This window comes from Antechinus flavipes, chromosome 6, assembly GCF_016432865.1.
Source record: "Antechinus flavipes isolate AdamAnt ecotype Samford, QLD, Australia chromosome 6, AdamAnt_v2, whole genome shotgun sequence".
NCBI lineage: Eukaryota > Metazoa > Chordata > Mammalia > Dasyuromorphia > Dasyuridae > Antechinus > Antechinus flavipes.
This window is the reverse complement of record NC_067403.1, coordinates 255,539,212-255,553,700: the sequence shown is the minus strand read 5'-3', so window position 1 is coordinate 255,553,700 and position 14,489 is coordinate 255,539,212. Positions and strand designations below refer to the sequence as shown.

Genomic DNA, 14,489 nt, shown 5'->3' with positions numbered 1-14,489 from the left:
GGTCCTAGAAAAGTTCTTCCAGCCTCCAGGGGCCTGGGCCCAGGAGTCCTCCCAGAGCTCGCCGTGCTCCTCCCCGGGCTCCTTGGGTCACCCCCCCAGGCTGGGCAGGGGGCCGCTGATTGGCGGCCGGGGCCTGGGGGAGAGGCTGAGGTTTTCCGCCTTCCTTGACGAGATCACGCAGAGGGTGCTGAGTCCCGCTCAGCTCCGGGCTCTGGGCTGGAAGGGGGCTCTGGACCATCTGGGGTACTCTCCTCCCCAGGAAAGACAGGGAGCGAAGCCCCCGCGCCAGGTAAGAGAAGGGCAGGGGAGGGGGCTGGGAGAAGCTGGCCCTGCCATCCCCCCGTCCGTTTGTTTTTCAGCCGACTTTCCTGGAGGAGCAGCTGTCCGGAGGCCCCCAGAGCTGCCTGAGCCCGGAGGGTGAGTGGAGGGGGGGAGCTTGGGGACAGCTCGTCTCCCCCTTGGGCTCTCCTTGTTCCCCCCTCCCGCCCCCATGGTCTGGCTTCATCCTCACCGTTTCCTCAGCATCTCCTGGGACAGAGCCCGGCCCCGGCCCTCCCCCGATCCGGGATGACTGGGACCCGCTGAACGCCCCGGGGTGGGGGGAGGGAACCCGAGCACGGCGGTGCGAGGGGCAGGATGGGGGCGTCGGGGGCTTTGTGGAGCAGGGAGTTTTATCTCATTGGGGCTGCGGCCCCAGCCTTCCCTCAAGCCCGCCTCCTCTCCCCAGGGGCTCCCTGGGATCCACAGAGGAGGAAGGGGAGCCCAAGCTCTACCTGGGGCAGGTGTGGGAGGAGCTGATGACCTTGAAGGAGCAGTTCCTGAGGTGAGGCCGGATTGAGGAGTTGGGCCCCTTTCAGCCCCCACTTGGTGCGGGGGGGGGGGGGGGGACAGATTAAGGGCCCGCAGGCAGCTCTGTCAGGTGGGGGCTCGCTGTGAGGGAGGGGGAGCGAGTCTCTCCAGGCCTTGGGCCTGGCCCGGAATCCTGCGGCCCGTGTGAACCTCAGTCTGTCCGTGTGGGGATAAGATGGACTGGGCGGGGCCGGAGAAAAGGGCAGGAACGGCCCCCGACTTTTATGGTGACCCCGGCCGGGGGAGGCCAGCTCTGGGCTGGCACCGAGCAGCTCCCCCCCCCTTTCCCCCCCCCCCCCCCCCCCCCCCCCCCCCCCCGCTCCACCCGCCGTGGCTTCAGGGAGGCGAGGGGAGGGATGGAGCAAGGACGGAGATCAGCCAGGACGGCCACGAGGGGCTGGAAGGGGAGGAGATGGCAGGTATGAAGCAGGTGCGGGGGCCCCGGGCCCTCCCCTGGACGTGTCGCTGCGGATCCTTCCTTGGCCACAGCCGGTATCCCAGAGGTTCCGAGGGCGGGGAGGGAGGGCTCTGAAGGGCTTCTCCCCCCAGGCTGCAGGAGGACTTGGCCAGTGCCCACAAGGCCCACCGAGACCTGGAGGAGAAACTCCAAAGCCTGGTGAGGCCCTGGGCCGGCATCGGGAGGGGGCTGGGCCCGGCCTGAGGAGGGCGGAGGTGGCGGACAGCCAGCCCCGAATCCCCCCCGACAAGCTCACGCTCATCCCCCCCCAGGTCTCCAGGTTGGCCTCCAGCCCCCCAGGACCGCCCGTGTTCCTCCTTCTGAACGAGGCTCCCAGCGGCTCCCCGCTCTCCCCCATGCCCTGGGGAGGGGAGGATGTGGGGGTTCTGGGCGCAGGCGGGAGGGAGGGGCTGCGCCCCTGCGAGAAGGCCCCACGCCAGGGTTCTGTGTCGCACCCTCCTCAGTGTCCCCAATAAAACCTTAGCTGTCCCCGCGCCTGCCTGGGCCTGTGTCTGGGGGGGCTGTGGGAACAACCCCCTGGATTCTGGCCCCAGCCCCTCCCATCCCCAAGTGATTCAAGGACAGGGACACTCACGAGAGATAAGGCTGAGATGGAAGAGATAGGAGCCTGGGAGAGGCCCCCTCCCCCCCCAGGAGATAAGGCTCGTCCCATCCCAGAAGCCAAAGAAATGAATCACTGGAAAAGAGGGCCGGGGGCCAGCCCTGGGATCCCACTCCCGCCGCAGGCTGGGCTGGGACGCCTCCCGCTCCCCCCCTCCCATCCCCCCTTCCCCACAGGCTGGGCTGGGATGCCTCCCGCTCCCCCCCTCCCATCCCCCTATCCCCCCCCACTGTGGGCTGGGACACCTCCCGCTCCCCCCCCCGTCCCCTCCCCCCCCCCCCCCCCCCCCCCGCGGGCTGGGCTGGGACGCCTGCGAGAAAGGCCCACTTCGGACCCTGCTCACGGCAGCGCTGGGAGCTCTGGGGGCCTCGGTTTCCCCATCTGTGGAAGTGCTTCCTCTGAGGTCTCGGCCAGCTCCTGCTCTATGGCCCTTCGCTGCTTTGGTCCAGGGCAGCCATCTCGCTCTGGCCGGGCCTTGGGGTCGGGACATGGGGCTGTCCGGAGGAGGACCCTCAGCTGGCAAGTCCTGACCCTGAAGGAGCCGGCCTGGTCGGTGGGGGGGTGGGGGATGGGGGAGGGGAGGAAGGTGCTGGGGGGAGGGGAGACAGGCTTTCCCCTTCCATTGGTACTGGCTTCCTCCCGCTTCAGCTTCCCCTGGGGGGAAGGGGCAGCCTCCAGGTGGCAGAGCCCACACTCTGCCTCTCCCCCCCTCCCCCTCCCCCCGCCTATGCAGGACCAACCCCACTTTCCCCCTTGTCCCCTTCCCGTGCGGGAATAGCTCCCGGGGCTAGGGGGGAGGCCTAGGGGAGTGGAGGTCTGCCAGTCTACACCCCCTGAGATGGGAGCCATGCCCCGCAGTCACCTTAGACGAGGGGAGAGTTTGAGGGGCCAGGGGCTGGTCCGAGGCAATGAGACCCATTGGCTGTATCCCTTCCCACCCTTAGCAAGGTGGCAGACCCCCTTCGAGGCTCTAAACCTCGGTTTCCCCCTTTGTGGAACAAGTGGGGGACCAGCCGAGTTCCCGGGGACTGGAGCGCAGTTTCCCTCTCTCTGCCCTTCGTCCGTGAGACTGGGATCTCAGGGTGGGCTTGTCAAGAAGCGGCTGCTGTTTTCAGGGCACCGTCCTGAGCCTTGAGACTAAAGATGGAATCCCTCCTCTGGGGAAACTCAGGGTGTGAATACAAGTAAGTATCGGGCATCCGGAGGCACCCGAACCCCAACTTTTACAGCAGGGTTACCCAAAAGCCTCCCGGGTTCAGAGTCTGGATCCACCAAAAACCAGGGCTCAGGAGCCCCCGCTGATCGTTGACACTGACACCGGTCGGCCCGGGGACACAATTCTAAGCAAAGGACGGCAGATTTAGAGCTGGAAGGGGCCGAGGAGGCGACCGGAGCCAAGCCCCGTCTCCACATCCCGAAACCGAGCCCCAGCCGGGCCTTGTCCCGCTTTGATCTCCCTCGGGAGTTCACCAATAAAGAGGGAGGGACCAAGGAGACACCCAGAGGCTCAAGGACAATCCCAGGAGGAAGACACTGGGGAAAAGATCCAGAAGCAGCTGGCGCCTGAGCCTAGAAGGAAGAGAAGGACTTCAACAGGCTCACCCGGGGAAGGAGAGCTTCTGGGCCGTGGGGAAAGCCTGCACGGAGATGGGAACCGGCGTGGGGAGCTTGGGGAAGGGCAGCCGAGTCAGCTTGGCTAGAACGGAGACTAAGGAGGAGGAATGGGAAGTATCTGGAAAGTGGGCAGGCTGGGATTGGGAAGGCTTTAAAGGAAGGAAGCTGAAGTTTATTCCATCCTAGAGACAATAGGGAGCCAGCGAAGGCTCCGCTCCACAGTGGAGTCAGGAGGATCTGACTTCAAATAAATCCACTTTCAGAAAGTGTCTGCCTGTTTCCTCCTCTAAAACGGGTCTAGGGCAGTGACGTAGCGGCTAGAACACCAGGCCTGGAGTCAGAAGACTCATCTCCCCGGCTTCCTATCTGGGTGACTGCGCAAGTCACTTTATCCTGTTTTCCTCAGTTTCCTCATCTGTAAAAAACAAGCTGGAGAAGGAGATAGCAAACCCCCTCAGTCTCTCTGCCACAAAAACCCTAAGTAAGTTCACAAGGGGTGGAACCCAACTGAACAACAATACTAACAAAATGGGGATAATACCACCACCTATCTTGAAGGGTTACTGGAGAATGAGCTGGAGAAGGAAAAACAGGAGAAAGAAAAAACAAACAAGAAAAAAAGGATGAAAATTCTATGCTTCTATCCACATTTTTGCAGAGTAGACTCTAAAAAAAATTTTGGGTTTTTTTTAATAAATTAAAAACTGTTCAATACAATTAAGAGGGGCAGCGAGGTGGTGCAATGGACAGAGCACCAGCCCTGAAGTCAGGAGACCAGAGTTCAAATCTGGTCTCAGACACTTAACACTTCCTAGCTGTGTGACCCTGGGCAAGTCACTTAACCCCAATTGCCTCGGCAAAAAATAAAAAATATATAAATATATTTTTATATATTTATAAAATAAATAAATATATAATATGAAATATATTTTATATAAATAAAATATAAAATGATTAAGATTTAGTATTCTGCCTATTGGCAAATTTAATGACATCAGAAGTTGGCAAACGTTGGGTGAAAGGATTATAAAGTTTCATTTAAATGGGAACAGAGGGAAGAAATAAATCCCTTCAGTATCTGCCATTATTTTTAATTAATCATTTTTAATTAATTATATTTAATTTAATTTTAATTCAATTAAAATATTATCCCAAATACATGCAAAGATAGTTTGATCTGATTTTTCTTGCACAACATGATGGAAGATGGAAACGTTTACCGTGGGGAGGGAGGAAGGAGACAAAGATCGGAATACAAAGTTTTGCAAGAGTAAATGTTGAAAACTACGAATGTTTTGAAAATAAAAAGCTATGTGACCCTGGGCAAGTCACTTAACCCCAATTGCCTCAGAGGAAAAAAAGTTTTGTAAAAAAGAAAAATCAGATCAAAAGCAAGGAAAACACGAGAAAGGAAAAAAAAAAAAAAAAAAGCAAACAAACAACTGCCCTAAAGACATTTTATGTTTCAATCCACATTTTGCAGAGGGAGTGCAACTGAATAAAACCCTACAAGACATTTTGGGTCTTTTTAATAAACTAAAAACACTGTTAAATACAATTAAGATGAACTATTCTGCCTTTTGGCAAATTTAATGGCATCGGAAGTTAACAAAAGCTGGTGGGAAGGATTCTAAATAGAGTTTCATTTAAATGGGAACAAAGGGCATGTTTACGAGTATTTAGTGAGCTATTGCCTTTGTAAAAAAAAATTAAAAATAAATAAAAAGGGGATAGAAAAAAAAAGAAAAAAGTGGGGGGAAACTAGGAAATTGAACATTTAACGAATGAACGCGTCTCTGTAGTTCTCTCCCTGAACACAGATGGCTCTTTCCATCACAAATCTATTGGAACCTAGGCCGGATCTGTAACAAGGTAATTTTGGCAGTTGTTTGCCGGGTCTCCAAGGAGAAGACGCAGCAGGGTCCTCGTGTGACCTACGAGAGGGTGTCAAGATTAGGAGGGGAGGGGTCGGCCAAGGGCTGCTGGGAGGAGAATTAAGCCAAACCGGGGGCTCGTTGAAGGGCGCGCGGTGATGGAGAGGGACCGACTGAGATTGACTCTGGAGCTGGGACTCCGGCGACTCCAAAGGACAAAGGGGTCTCTGTCCAGCAGGGTTCCCCATATGGGGAAGGCTGGTTCCCTATTTCTCCCCACCCTCAGGCAGGTGCAAAGTGCAGGTCTTCCAGGATAATAGTTAACCAGGGCCGTGGACACCCCAGCTATAAGAAGTCTCCAGCTTGGAGTGGGGGCATTTCCTTACGCCATGCAGTGGTGGAAGGTGACCCTGGTGGGGGTGGGGCTCGCTGCCCTGTTTGGGCTGGGGATCATCCTGGGGCACTTTGCCATCCCCAAGAAGGACGGCCCCACCTCCGGCCCCCCGCAGGACCTGGATCAGGAACTGCTGGAGACCGTCATGAGTCAGCTGGACGCCAAGAGGATCCAGGAGAACCTCCGGTGAGAAAGGGGGGCTCGTGGAGCATCTGCACCTGGCCGAAGGCCCCGGCCCCCCAAGGCGGTTCCCACCCTGATCGAGAGCCCCTTCCCGCCCAGAATGTCGCACCAGGGGCCCTCCCTGGGGTCCCCCCACCGACCCGCCTCCTCCCTGCCGCCCGCAGGGAGCTGTCCTCGAAGCCCCACATGGCCACCAGCCCGAGGGACGAGGCTCTGGTCCGGCTCCTCCTGCAGCGATGGCAGAGCCCCGAGTCGGGGCTGGACGCCGCCGAGGAGGGGGTGTATGAGGTGCTGTTGTCCTTCCCCAGCCGGGAGCAGCCCAACGCGGTGCACGTAGGTGAGTGGGCTCCGGCCCTGGGCACGGCCCAAGCCGGGCAGCCGAGGGACGGCTCAGAGGCTGGTCTGGCCCCGGGGGGGGGGTCCTGGATGCGGGGGCCAGGGTTCAAATCCTCACTCCAGCCCCACTTTCCCCAGTGAGTCCCGGAGGAGCCATTCTCTTCTCCGCCCGGCGGAGCGAGGAGAACCTCACTGGGGAGCAGGGAGACCCAGAGGTGGTGCAGCCCTATGCCGCCTATGCCCCGGCAGGGACCCCTCAGGTACGGACCCCGCCCCAGCTGTCCCCCACTGCCCAGGAGGGGCCGCTTTCTCCTGCACTTGGGGACTGGGCAGAACCTTGGCCCCTGACGAGCCTGGCGAGTCCCTTCCCTTCTGGGGGCCTGTCTCCCCTTCTGTAAAAGGGGGTCCCTTCGGGCCTCTGCTCTTCCCCCCGGCCTGCATCGTCTCCCCCTGCTCCTCTCTAATTCCTTGTTCTTTGGCCCAGGGGCTTCTGGTCTACGCCAACAGGGGCTCCGAGAGTGACTATGAGGAGCTGAAGGCTCAGGGCGTCAACCTCACTGGCACCATAGCCCTGACCCGCTACGGGGGGGTGGGCCGGGGAGCCAAGGTGAGAAGCGTCGGGAGCTGGGCCGGGGGGCGCGACGTGGCCCGGCCTGGACCCGTCAGGGAGACTTCCTTTAAGGGCGGCTCGGGCTGAGAGGAGGCAGCCTTCTTGGGGCCCCCTCTGGCTGTGACCGGCCTGCAGCTGGCTCCCGGTCCTGCAGGGGGCCCTGGGAGGGACCCCCAGCAGGGACAGGCTTTCTGTAAAATGACGGGTTCCCGGGGCGCCGAGGTCCGGATCCCGTCACGAGACGATCGGACCCTCTTCTCCAAGGCGCCCCCTGACCCCGGAGCAGGGGGAGGGAAGGCTGGAGGTGACCCGTGCTGAACTCTGCCCCCTGCAGGCGGTGAATGGAGCCAAGCATGGGGTGGCCGGGGTCCTGGTCTACACGGACCCCGGGGACATCAACGACAACCTGACGTTGCCCAACGAGACCTTCCCCCACTCCTGGGCGCTGCCTCCGTCGGGGGTGGAGCGCGGTTCTTATTACGAGCATTTTGGGGACCCCTCCACACCCTACTTCCCTGCTACCCGCTCTGCCTTCCGCCTGGAGACTGCCGACATCCAGGGCTTCCCCCCAATTCCCACCCAGCCCATCGGCTTCGAGGACGCCCAGCAGCTCCTCTGGTGAGTCCCCCCCCCCCATTTTGGGGGCAGGACCTTCCCTTTCACCTCCAGGGAGCCCCCCCCGCCCCCTTGGCCGGGCCAGCCCCTCCCCCTCAGTTTCCCCACCTGTAACACGGGGGCTCCGGGTCTGAACTCCGGCCTTTGTCTCCTCAGTAACCTCGGCGGGTCTGCGGCTCCCGCCGCCTGGCAGGGCGCCCTGGGATGCCAGTACAGGCTGGGGCCGGGTTTCCTGGACGGCGGCCGTTTCCCCCCGGACAGGTAAGGACGCCCCTCGGCTCCCCTCCCCTCCCAGAACCCCCCCTGGCACTCCCCAGGGTGCAGCCTCCGTCCCAGGCCTCTCATTCACCCCTCCCCCCGCCCCCCAGTCAGGTGAACGTCACTGTCCACAACCGGGTAGAACTGAGGAATTCCTCCAACGTCCTGGGCGTCATCCGCGGGGCCGTGGAGCCTGGTGAGGAGCCCCGCCGCCCCCCCGGCAGCCCTTTGTGCCCCCCACCTGTCTGTCCCCCTCCTCCACACCCCCCGCCCTTCTTGCCCCCCGCCTCTGACCTGCTCCCCTCCTCCACGCCCCCCTGCCCTTCGTGCCCCCCCACCTCTGACCTCCCACCCTTGACCCGCTCCCCTCCTCCACGCCCCCCTGCCCTTCGTGCCCCCCCACCTCTGACCTCCCACCCTTGACCCGCTCCCCTCCTCCACGCCCCCCTGCCCTTCGTGCCCCCCGCCTCTGACCTGCTCCCCTCCTCCACGCCCCCCGCCCTTCGTGCCCCCCGCCTCTGACCTCCCACCCCTGACCCGCTCCCCTCCTCCACGCCCCCCGCCCTTCGTGCCCCCCCACCTCTGACCTCCACCCCTGACCCGCTCCCCTCCTCCGCCCCAGACCGCTACGTCCTGTACGGGAACCACCGGGACAGCTGGGTGCACGGGGCTGTTGACCCCAGCAGCGGCACGGCCGTGCTCTTGGAGATCTCCAGGGTGCTGGGGACCTTGGTGAAGAAGGGTGAGCCACCCACCTCCCAAGTGCCCAACCTCCCCCCCCAGACTCCCCGTGCCCCGGGGGGCTCAGCCTGACAGGCCCGGCTCCCTCCCCCCCTTTCCCTCCTCCCGGAGGCTCCCAAGGCCTTGGCCAGGTGGGGGCCGGAGCAGGGACTCGGCCCCAGAGCCTGCGCCCCCAGAGCCCCGGCCTCCGACTCTGCTCCTGCAGGAAAGTGGCGCCCCCGCCGGTCGGTTGTGTTCGCAAGCTGGGGGACCGAGGAGTTCGGCCTCATTGGCTCCACTGAGTTCACAGAAGTGAGTGACCCCACAAGCTGGACGGGGGGAGGGGGGGGAGAGGAGTGTCCCGCTGACCTCTGGCCCTTGACCCCCAGGAGTTCTTCACCAAGTTGCAGGAGCGCGCCGTGGCTTACATCAACGTGGACATTGCCGTGTTTGGTACGGTCGGGGCGGGGCCGGGGGGGGGGGGACCGTCACCGGAGGGTGGGGGGAGGGGAGACTGACTGGCGTCCCCGGCTCCTTTCTCAGCCAATGCGACTCTGCGGGCACAGGGGACGCCTCCTGCCCAGAGCGTCATCTTCTCTGCAGCAAAACAGGTGCCGGGAGGGAGGGAGGGGGGCAGGGAGAGGGAGGGGGCGTCCCCAGGGTCTGGGCAGCGGGAGCGGCTCCCGGCCTACTCCCCCCCGCCCCAGGTCCCAGCCCCGGGGAGCAGCGCCCTGACCGTGTACGACCGCTGGCTCCAACACAGCAACCGAAGCAGCCCCGCTCACGGCGTCGTTCCCAGGTGAGGAGGGGCCGGGGCCTGGCATCGCCTGGGGGCGTGTGCCTGTGTCGGGGTTGCCGCCCGTACCCTCGGGGGGGTCCCAGGGTAAAGGGAACCCGGCCCGCCTGTCTCCGCAGCCTGGGCTCTCTGGGCTCCGGGAGCGACTACGCCGCCTTCGTCCACTTCCTGGGAATCACCTCGATGGACATCGCCTACACCTACGACCGGGTGAGCGAGCGGGGCCGGGCGCAGACGGGGGGGGGGGGCGCAGACCCGGGGGGGGGGGGCGGGCACAGACGGGGGGGGGGCATCCGCCACCGGCCCCGGCTAAGCTGGGACCGCCTGCTCGGACCCTCCCCACTGCGGGGAGAGCCTCTGGGCCAGGAGTGGGGCCTGGGGGCTCCCAGACATCCCTCCGGTCCGGACTCTGAGGCTCTGTGCAGAGCCCCCGGGCTTGGGGCCCCTTCTCCCCAGCCCCCGACAGGGCCCTTCCTGCCCTGAGACCCTGTGGCTGAGCAACCTCCGCCCCCAGAGCAAAACTTCGGCCCGGATCTACCCCACCTACCACACGGCCTTCGACACTTTCCAGTACGTGGAGAAGTTCCTGGACCCTGGTGAGTGGGAGCTCCGGGGGCGCGGGGCAGGGAGCGCGGGGAGCAGGGCCGAGCCACCGGGCGCCTCTCTGTGCACAGGCTTCGTCAGCCACCAGGCCGTGGCCCGTACGGCTGCCAATGCCCTGCTCCGTCTCAGCGACAGCCTCCTGCTGCCCCTCAACACCAGCGACTACAGCGAGACCCTCCGCAGCTTCCTCCAGGCTGCCCAGGACGCCCTGGGGCCCTCCCTGGCACAGCACGGCATCAGTCTGGGTACTGCTCAGGCCCTTCTGTTCCAGCACTGGGCCCCCAGGGCACTGTCCCTCACGGGCACCATCCTCCCTGGCACTGCCCTCCCCAGCACCAGGCCCCTGGTCACTGCCCACCCTGGGCTGAGGGGTCATTCTACACCCCCCCCCCAGGGCCTCTGGTTTCTGCGGTCGAGAGTTTTGAACAGGCAGCAGCTGCCCTGCATCGTCACATCGAGACCCTCAAGAACAACCCGTCAGAGTGAGTTACGGGTCCCAGGAAGGGCAGGGGGAGCTCAGGCCGAGATCCCGCCAGGGCAGGGAGGGACGGCCCGACACATGGAGAGCAGCCAGCGCCAGCGCTCCCCAGGCTCCCCGGGCCTGATCTCTTCTGCTGGGATCAAAGCCCTCCCAGTCTGGGGCTGCCGACCTTGCTGGGCTTCCGCCACTCCCTTCTGACCTTCTCATTCGGCCTGTTTCTTATTTCCTGAACGTGCCCACCCCTGCCCTCACAGCTTACTGTGTCCCATTTTACACATGAGGAAACTGAGGCAAACGGTCAAGTGACTTGCCCAGGGTCACAGGCCTGAGATGAGGCAGCTAGACATACACGCATGGTGTGACTGGGAGCCGAGCTCCAGGGAAGGCCTCTTGCAGGAGGTGGCCACGGAGCCCGAGATGGAGGAAGGTCGTTCTCAACAAGGAGCCAGGAGATACTGAGTCTTGCAAGATGGCAGGAGTGAGGGAGGGGAGTGGGAAAGGGCCGGAGTCCATCATTAATCCTGGAGGTGAAAGGCAGCCGTGGCCCAGAGCTTCCGGGGGGTGGGGGTGGGGGTATCTAAGAGGTCAGCTCAGCATTTTAGAGAAGATCCTTCAGTAGCTTAAGGGAGGCTAGACTGGGGGCTGCCCCAGCAGCCACTGCACTGTCCAAACAGGAGGTGATGGGGGGGGGGGAGCACCACAGGAGAGATGGGCAAGGTTTTGGCCCTGTTACAGATCAGATAACGGCCCAGTCTGGAACCCCGGACCGCCAGCCTGGAGGTCCCACCAGCTGACTTGCACACCGCCCTTGCCACCACTGCCTCTGGGAGGCGTCCCCCAAAGTGCAGATGAGGGGCAGCCTTCCCTGTTCCCCCCACTCGTGAGCCCTTCCTAGCCCCAGCCCAAGTTACTCTCCCAGCTGCCCAGAGGAACAGAAGCGCCCGGAGGGAAGGACCGGCTGACTTTCCCATACGACCTAGTGTGTGGCTGTGCACGTTCTAGGGGCCTAATAAAAGTTTGCTAACTTGAATGGGGGACAGCTAGGTGGATCGTGCCAAGAAGACGAGTTCGAATCTAGTCTTAAGTGACTTTTTGGCTGTGAACCCCAAAATAAGTCACTTGACCATGTTTGCCTCAGTTTCCTCATCTGTAAAATGAGCTGGAGAAAAAAACCACTTTCTGCCCAGAAAACCCCAACTGGGGTCACAGAAAGCCAAAAGGGACTGAACAACTTGAATAGAGGCAGCTCTGAACGCCCCCACTTCTGTTCCAGCCCCCTGAAGGTCCGGATGGTGAACGACCAGCTCATGCTCTTGGAACGAGCTTTCCTGAACCCTCGAGCCTTCCCTGAACAATACTATTACAGGTGATGGAGCCTCGCCCTCTTGGTTCCCCCTCCCCCCCCCCAGGTCTCAGAAGCACCAGGTTGCCAAGCCCACTGGCTGAATCTGCAGGGGAAACCCGCCTTCTCCGGCCCCAGGCTCCATGGCCCTGTCTTCTCTCCCTACAGCCACGTGCTCTGGGCCCCCCGAACATCCTCAGTGCCCACATTCCCGGGCCTGGCCAATGCCTATGAGGAGGCCTCCAAGACCTCAAATGACCCCAAGGCTTGGGCCAAGGTGAGGAAGCAGCTCAGCATCGCCGTGATGGCTGTGGAGGGGGCGGCCGCCACTCTGGAGCCCGTGGCCTGACTTCGGACCCAGCTCCCCCCCCAGATTCCCCCCCCCCATGTCTGTGGCAGCTCCTGTGTCTGTGATCTTTCTCCTGGTACCCCGAGTGTACAAGAAAGTCTGGAAACCAAGCCCTCTGTCCTTCTGGTCGTTACTCCCTAACGAGAGGGGGAGGGGGGACCACGGATTCAGAAGGGGGAGGGCACTGCCTCTGCTGACACAGCCCGGGGTGAGGTCACACCTGCTCCTGGGCCCTCTCTGACCCCCACATACACCTGGAACTCAGACCCGGGATGGGAGGCCCCGTCCTGGCTTGGGTCTGGGAAAACCTCAGTGCTCTCTATGGTCCTCTGACACCAGGGGGGTGCTTAGCCTCCCTGTCTCCCCCCAAATCATCCGCAGAGTCGGCCGGTTAAGAAAGGCGCCTTTACTGGCAGAGTGGGCAAAGGAGTCTCCCGAGTCTTTGGCGTGAGGGGTTGAGGGGCGAGGGCAGGGGGCTTCACGTGGGCGTCCTGGGGAGGACTCCCTCCGCCTCGTCCGGACCCTCCCCCATCACCACCTGTTCCAGGGTGCAGCCCCCCAGCTTGCTCTCCACCAGCAGGGCACAAGGCAGGGCCGGCAGGGGCTCGCTCTCTGTGTACTGGCCACGCACGAACACAGCCTGCTCCTTTCCCTCCTCCCCCTCCACCGCCAGCCCGTGGGCCCGGCACAGGGCTCTCGCGTCCTCCACGCTGTCCATGGCCAGCAGGCCGGCCAGGCGGCGCAGCGGGAAGGCCTGGCCTCGAGAGGTGCCCAGGGCTCGGGCCAGGGCGGCCAGGGCCCGGCGGCGGGCGGGCCCCACGTGGCGCTGGGCGGCGCAGCTGGGCAGGTAGGGCAGGGCTCCGAGCAGTCGGAACAGGCGCACGGCGTTGGCTTCGCGGAAGGCGGCGTCCACGGCCAAGGCCCGGCGGAGGGCCGGGCAGGAGCGCAGGGCAGCGGGCAGCAGCAGGACCTGGCGCAGGGCCTCCACGGAGCCTGGCGGGAGGGAAGGAAGGAGGAAAGCTGGAGCGGGCAGGACCGCGGACAGCGCCGCGCCCCGCCCCCTCCGGCCAACCTTCCCCAAGGCCCGAAGTCCCGCCCCCTCCCTCCAGTCCCGTCCCCACTCTCACCCAGGTTGTACAGCAGGAACAGGCTCTGGAAGAGGCCCTGGCGCGGGTGAGCTTCGGGGCTGGCAGCGTCCGCGTAGCAGCGGCGGAGGGAGCCGAAGGCCTCCTGCATCTGCGCGTGCAACAGCTGCGGGTCCAGCCCCGCGCCGGGGCCCCGGCCGGGCTCGCCTCCAGGCGGGCCGGACACGCAGAGCTGACAGGCGAGCGCGGCCTCGAGCACGGCGGCGGCGTCCTTTGGGGGCGCGCCCGGCTGCAGCACTAAGTCGAGGCGCACTGCGCGCAGCCGATCCCACACGAAGGCGGCCACGTCGGGCGGGGGCACGTCGGCGCGGCCGGCCACCTCAGCCGCCAGGTAGCGCACGGTGGCCAGCAGCACGCGCGGCGGCCGCAGCTGGCTTGGGGGCGGGCGAGGCTTGCCCGCCGCCGGCCGCGCGTACTCCTTGACGGCGCGCGCTGGGGCCGCCTCCAGACGATGGAGGCGCCGCTGCCGTTCGCGCGCCGCGCGCTCCGCCTCGGGACATAGGTCCGGGCACGTGCCCAGGGGGAGCGCGCCACCAAGGGGCATGCCTGGTCTCGGAGCGCGCGCGCCGGGTAAGGGCGAGGAGGAGGCCCGAGGCCCCGCCTCCGATGACTTCTCCTGGGCCGGCCCGAGCCCCGCCCCTTTCGCCCCACTTCAGCCCTCTTCGGACTTCCCGCTCTAGGGCGCGGGCTTCGCGTCCTTCCCACGTGACGTTGACGTCGGCCTTGTCCCGCCCCCACTGCTCAGCCCTTCCCAGCCATGGTGCTCCGCGACCCCTTCAGGATCCCAACGTCTGACCCGCCCCCCCCACCAGCTTCCCGCCGGGACGACCCCCTTACGTCTTATTCACTTCGTCGGCTGCGACCCCCGTCAGTGAGCTCTGTGCCCAGGCCCTACCTCTCCAGAACTAAAGAGACCGCCTTCATATTGCCGCCCAATCATAGCCTCGTCAGTCTTATTTAACCCCACCCCTCTTCCAATCACAAGCCATCACATCTTCCCAGCCCCGCCCCTATCACCTCCCTCCAAGCTGGGTAACAAGCCTCAATAACCCGGCTTACTTGGCCCCACCCTCCTCCGTGCAGCTTCCGGCTTCCGCCCTCCAGGACTCTCCCGGGTAATAGCAAATCACGCCGAAATGTAGTCCAGACAAAGTTCCATAATGCGCCACATGACGCCCGTTGATGACGCATTAAACCGGTAAAATGGCAATTGACTTCCAGCTCCCTTCCCATTATGCCCC

The 14,489-nt window shown here is 63.4% G+C and overlaps 2 protein-coding genes across 2 annotated transcripts; one reads left to right on the top strand and one right to left on the bottom strand.

Annotated features, from left to right (window-relative positions):
• The first annotated feature begins 5,790 nt into the window (after positions 1–5,790).
• On the top strand, positions 5,791–12,213 carry NAALADL1 (N-acetylated alpha-linked acidic dipeptidase like 1). Its single transcript, XM_051964645.1, has 18 exons — positions 5,791–5,996; positions 6,158–6,330; positions 6,468–6,589; positions 6,814–6,936; positions 7,274–7,557; positions 7,711–7,815; positions 7,923–8,008; positions 8,435–8,554; positions 8,759–8,844; positions 8,922–8,985; positions 9,076–9,143; positions 9,240–9,331; positions 9,448–9,538; positions 9,843–9,924; positions 10,003–10,176; positions 10,326–10,413; positions 11,686–11,778; positions 11,923–12,213. The coding sequence occupies exons 1-18, from the start codon at positions 5,806–5,808 to the stop codon at positions 12,101–12,103; spliced, it is 2,223 nt and encodes a 740-aa protein (XP_051820605.1). The 5' UTR covers positions 5,791–5,805; the 3' UTR covers positions 12,104–12,213.
• Positions 12,214–12,494: 281 nt separating this feature from the next.
• On the bottom strand, positions 12,495–14,482 carry SAC3D1 (SAC3 domain containing 1). The gene is made up of 2 exons (XM_051964667.1): positions 13,231–14,482; positions 12,495–13,096 (listed from the first exon to the last, which is right to left on the bottom strand). Exons 1-2 carry the CDS (start codon positions 13,790–13,792, stop codon positions 12,582–12,584), a joined length of 1,077 nt encoding a protein of 358 aa, XP_051820627.1. The 5' UTR covers positions 13,793–14,482; the 3' UTR covers positions 12,495–12,581.
• Positions 14,483–14,489: the final 7 nt, after the last annotated feature.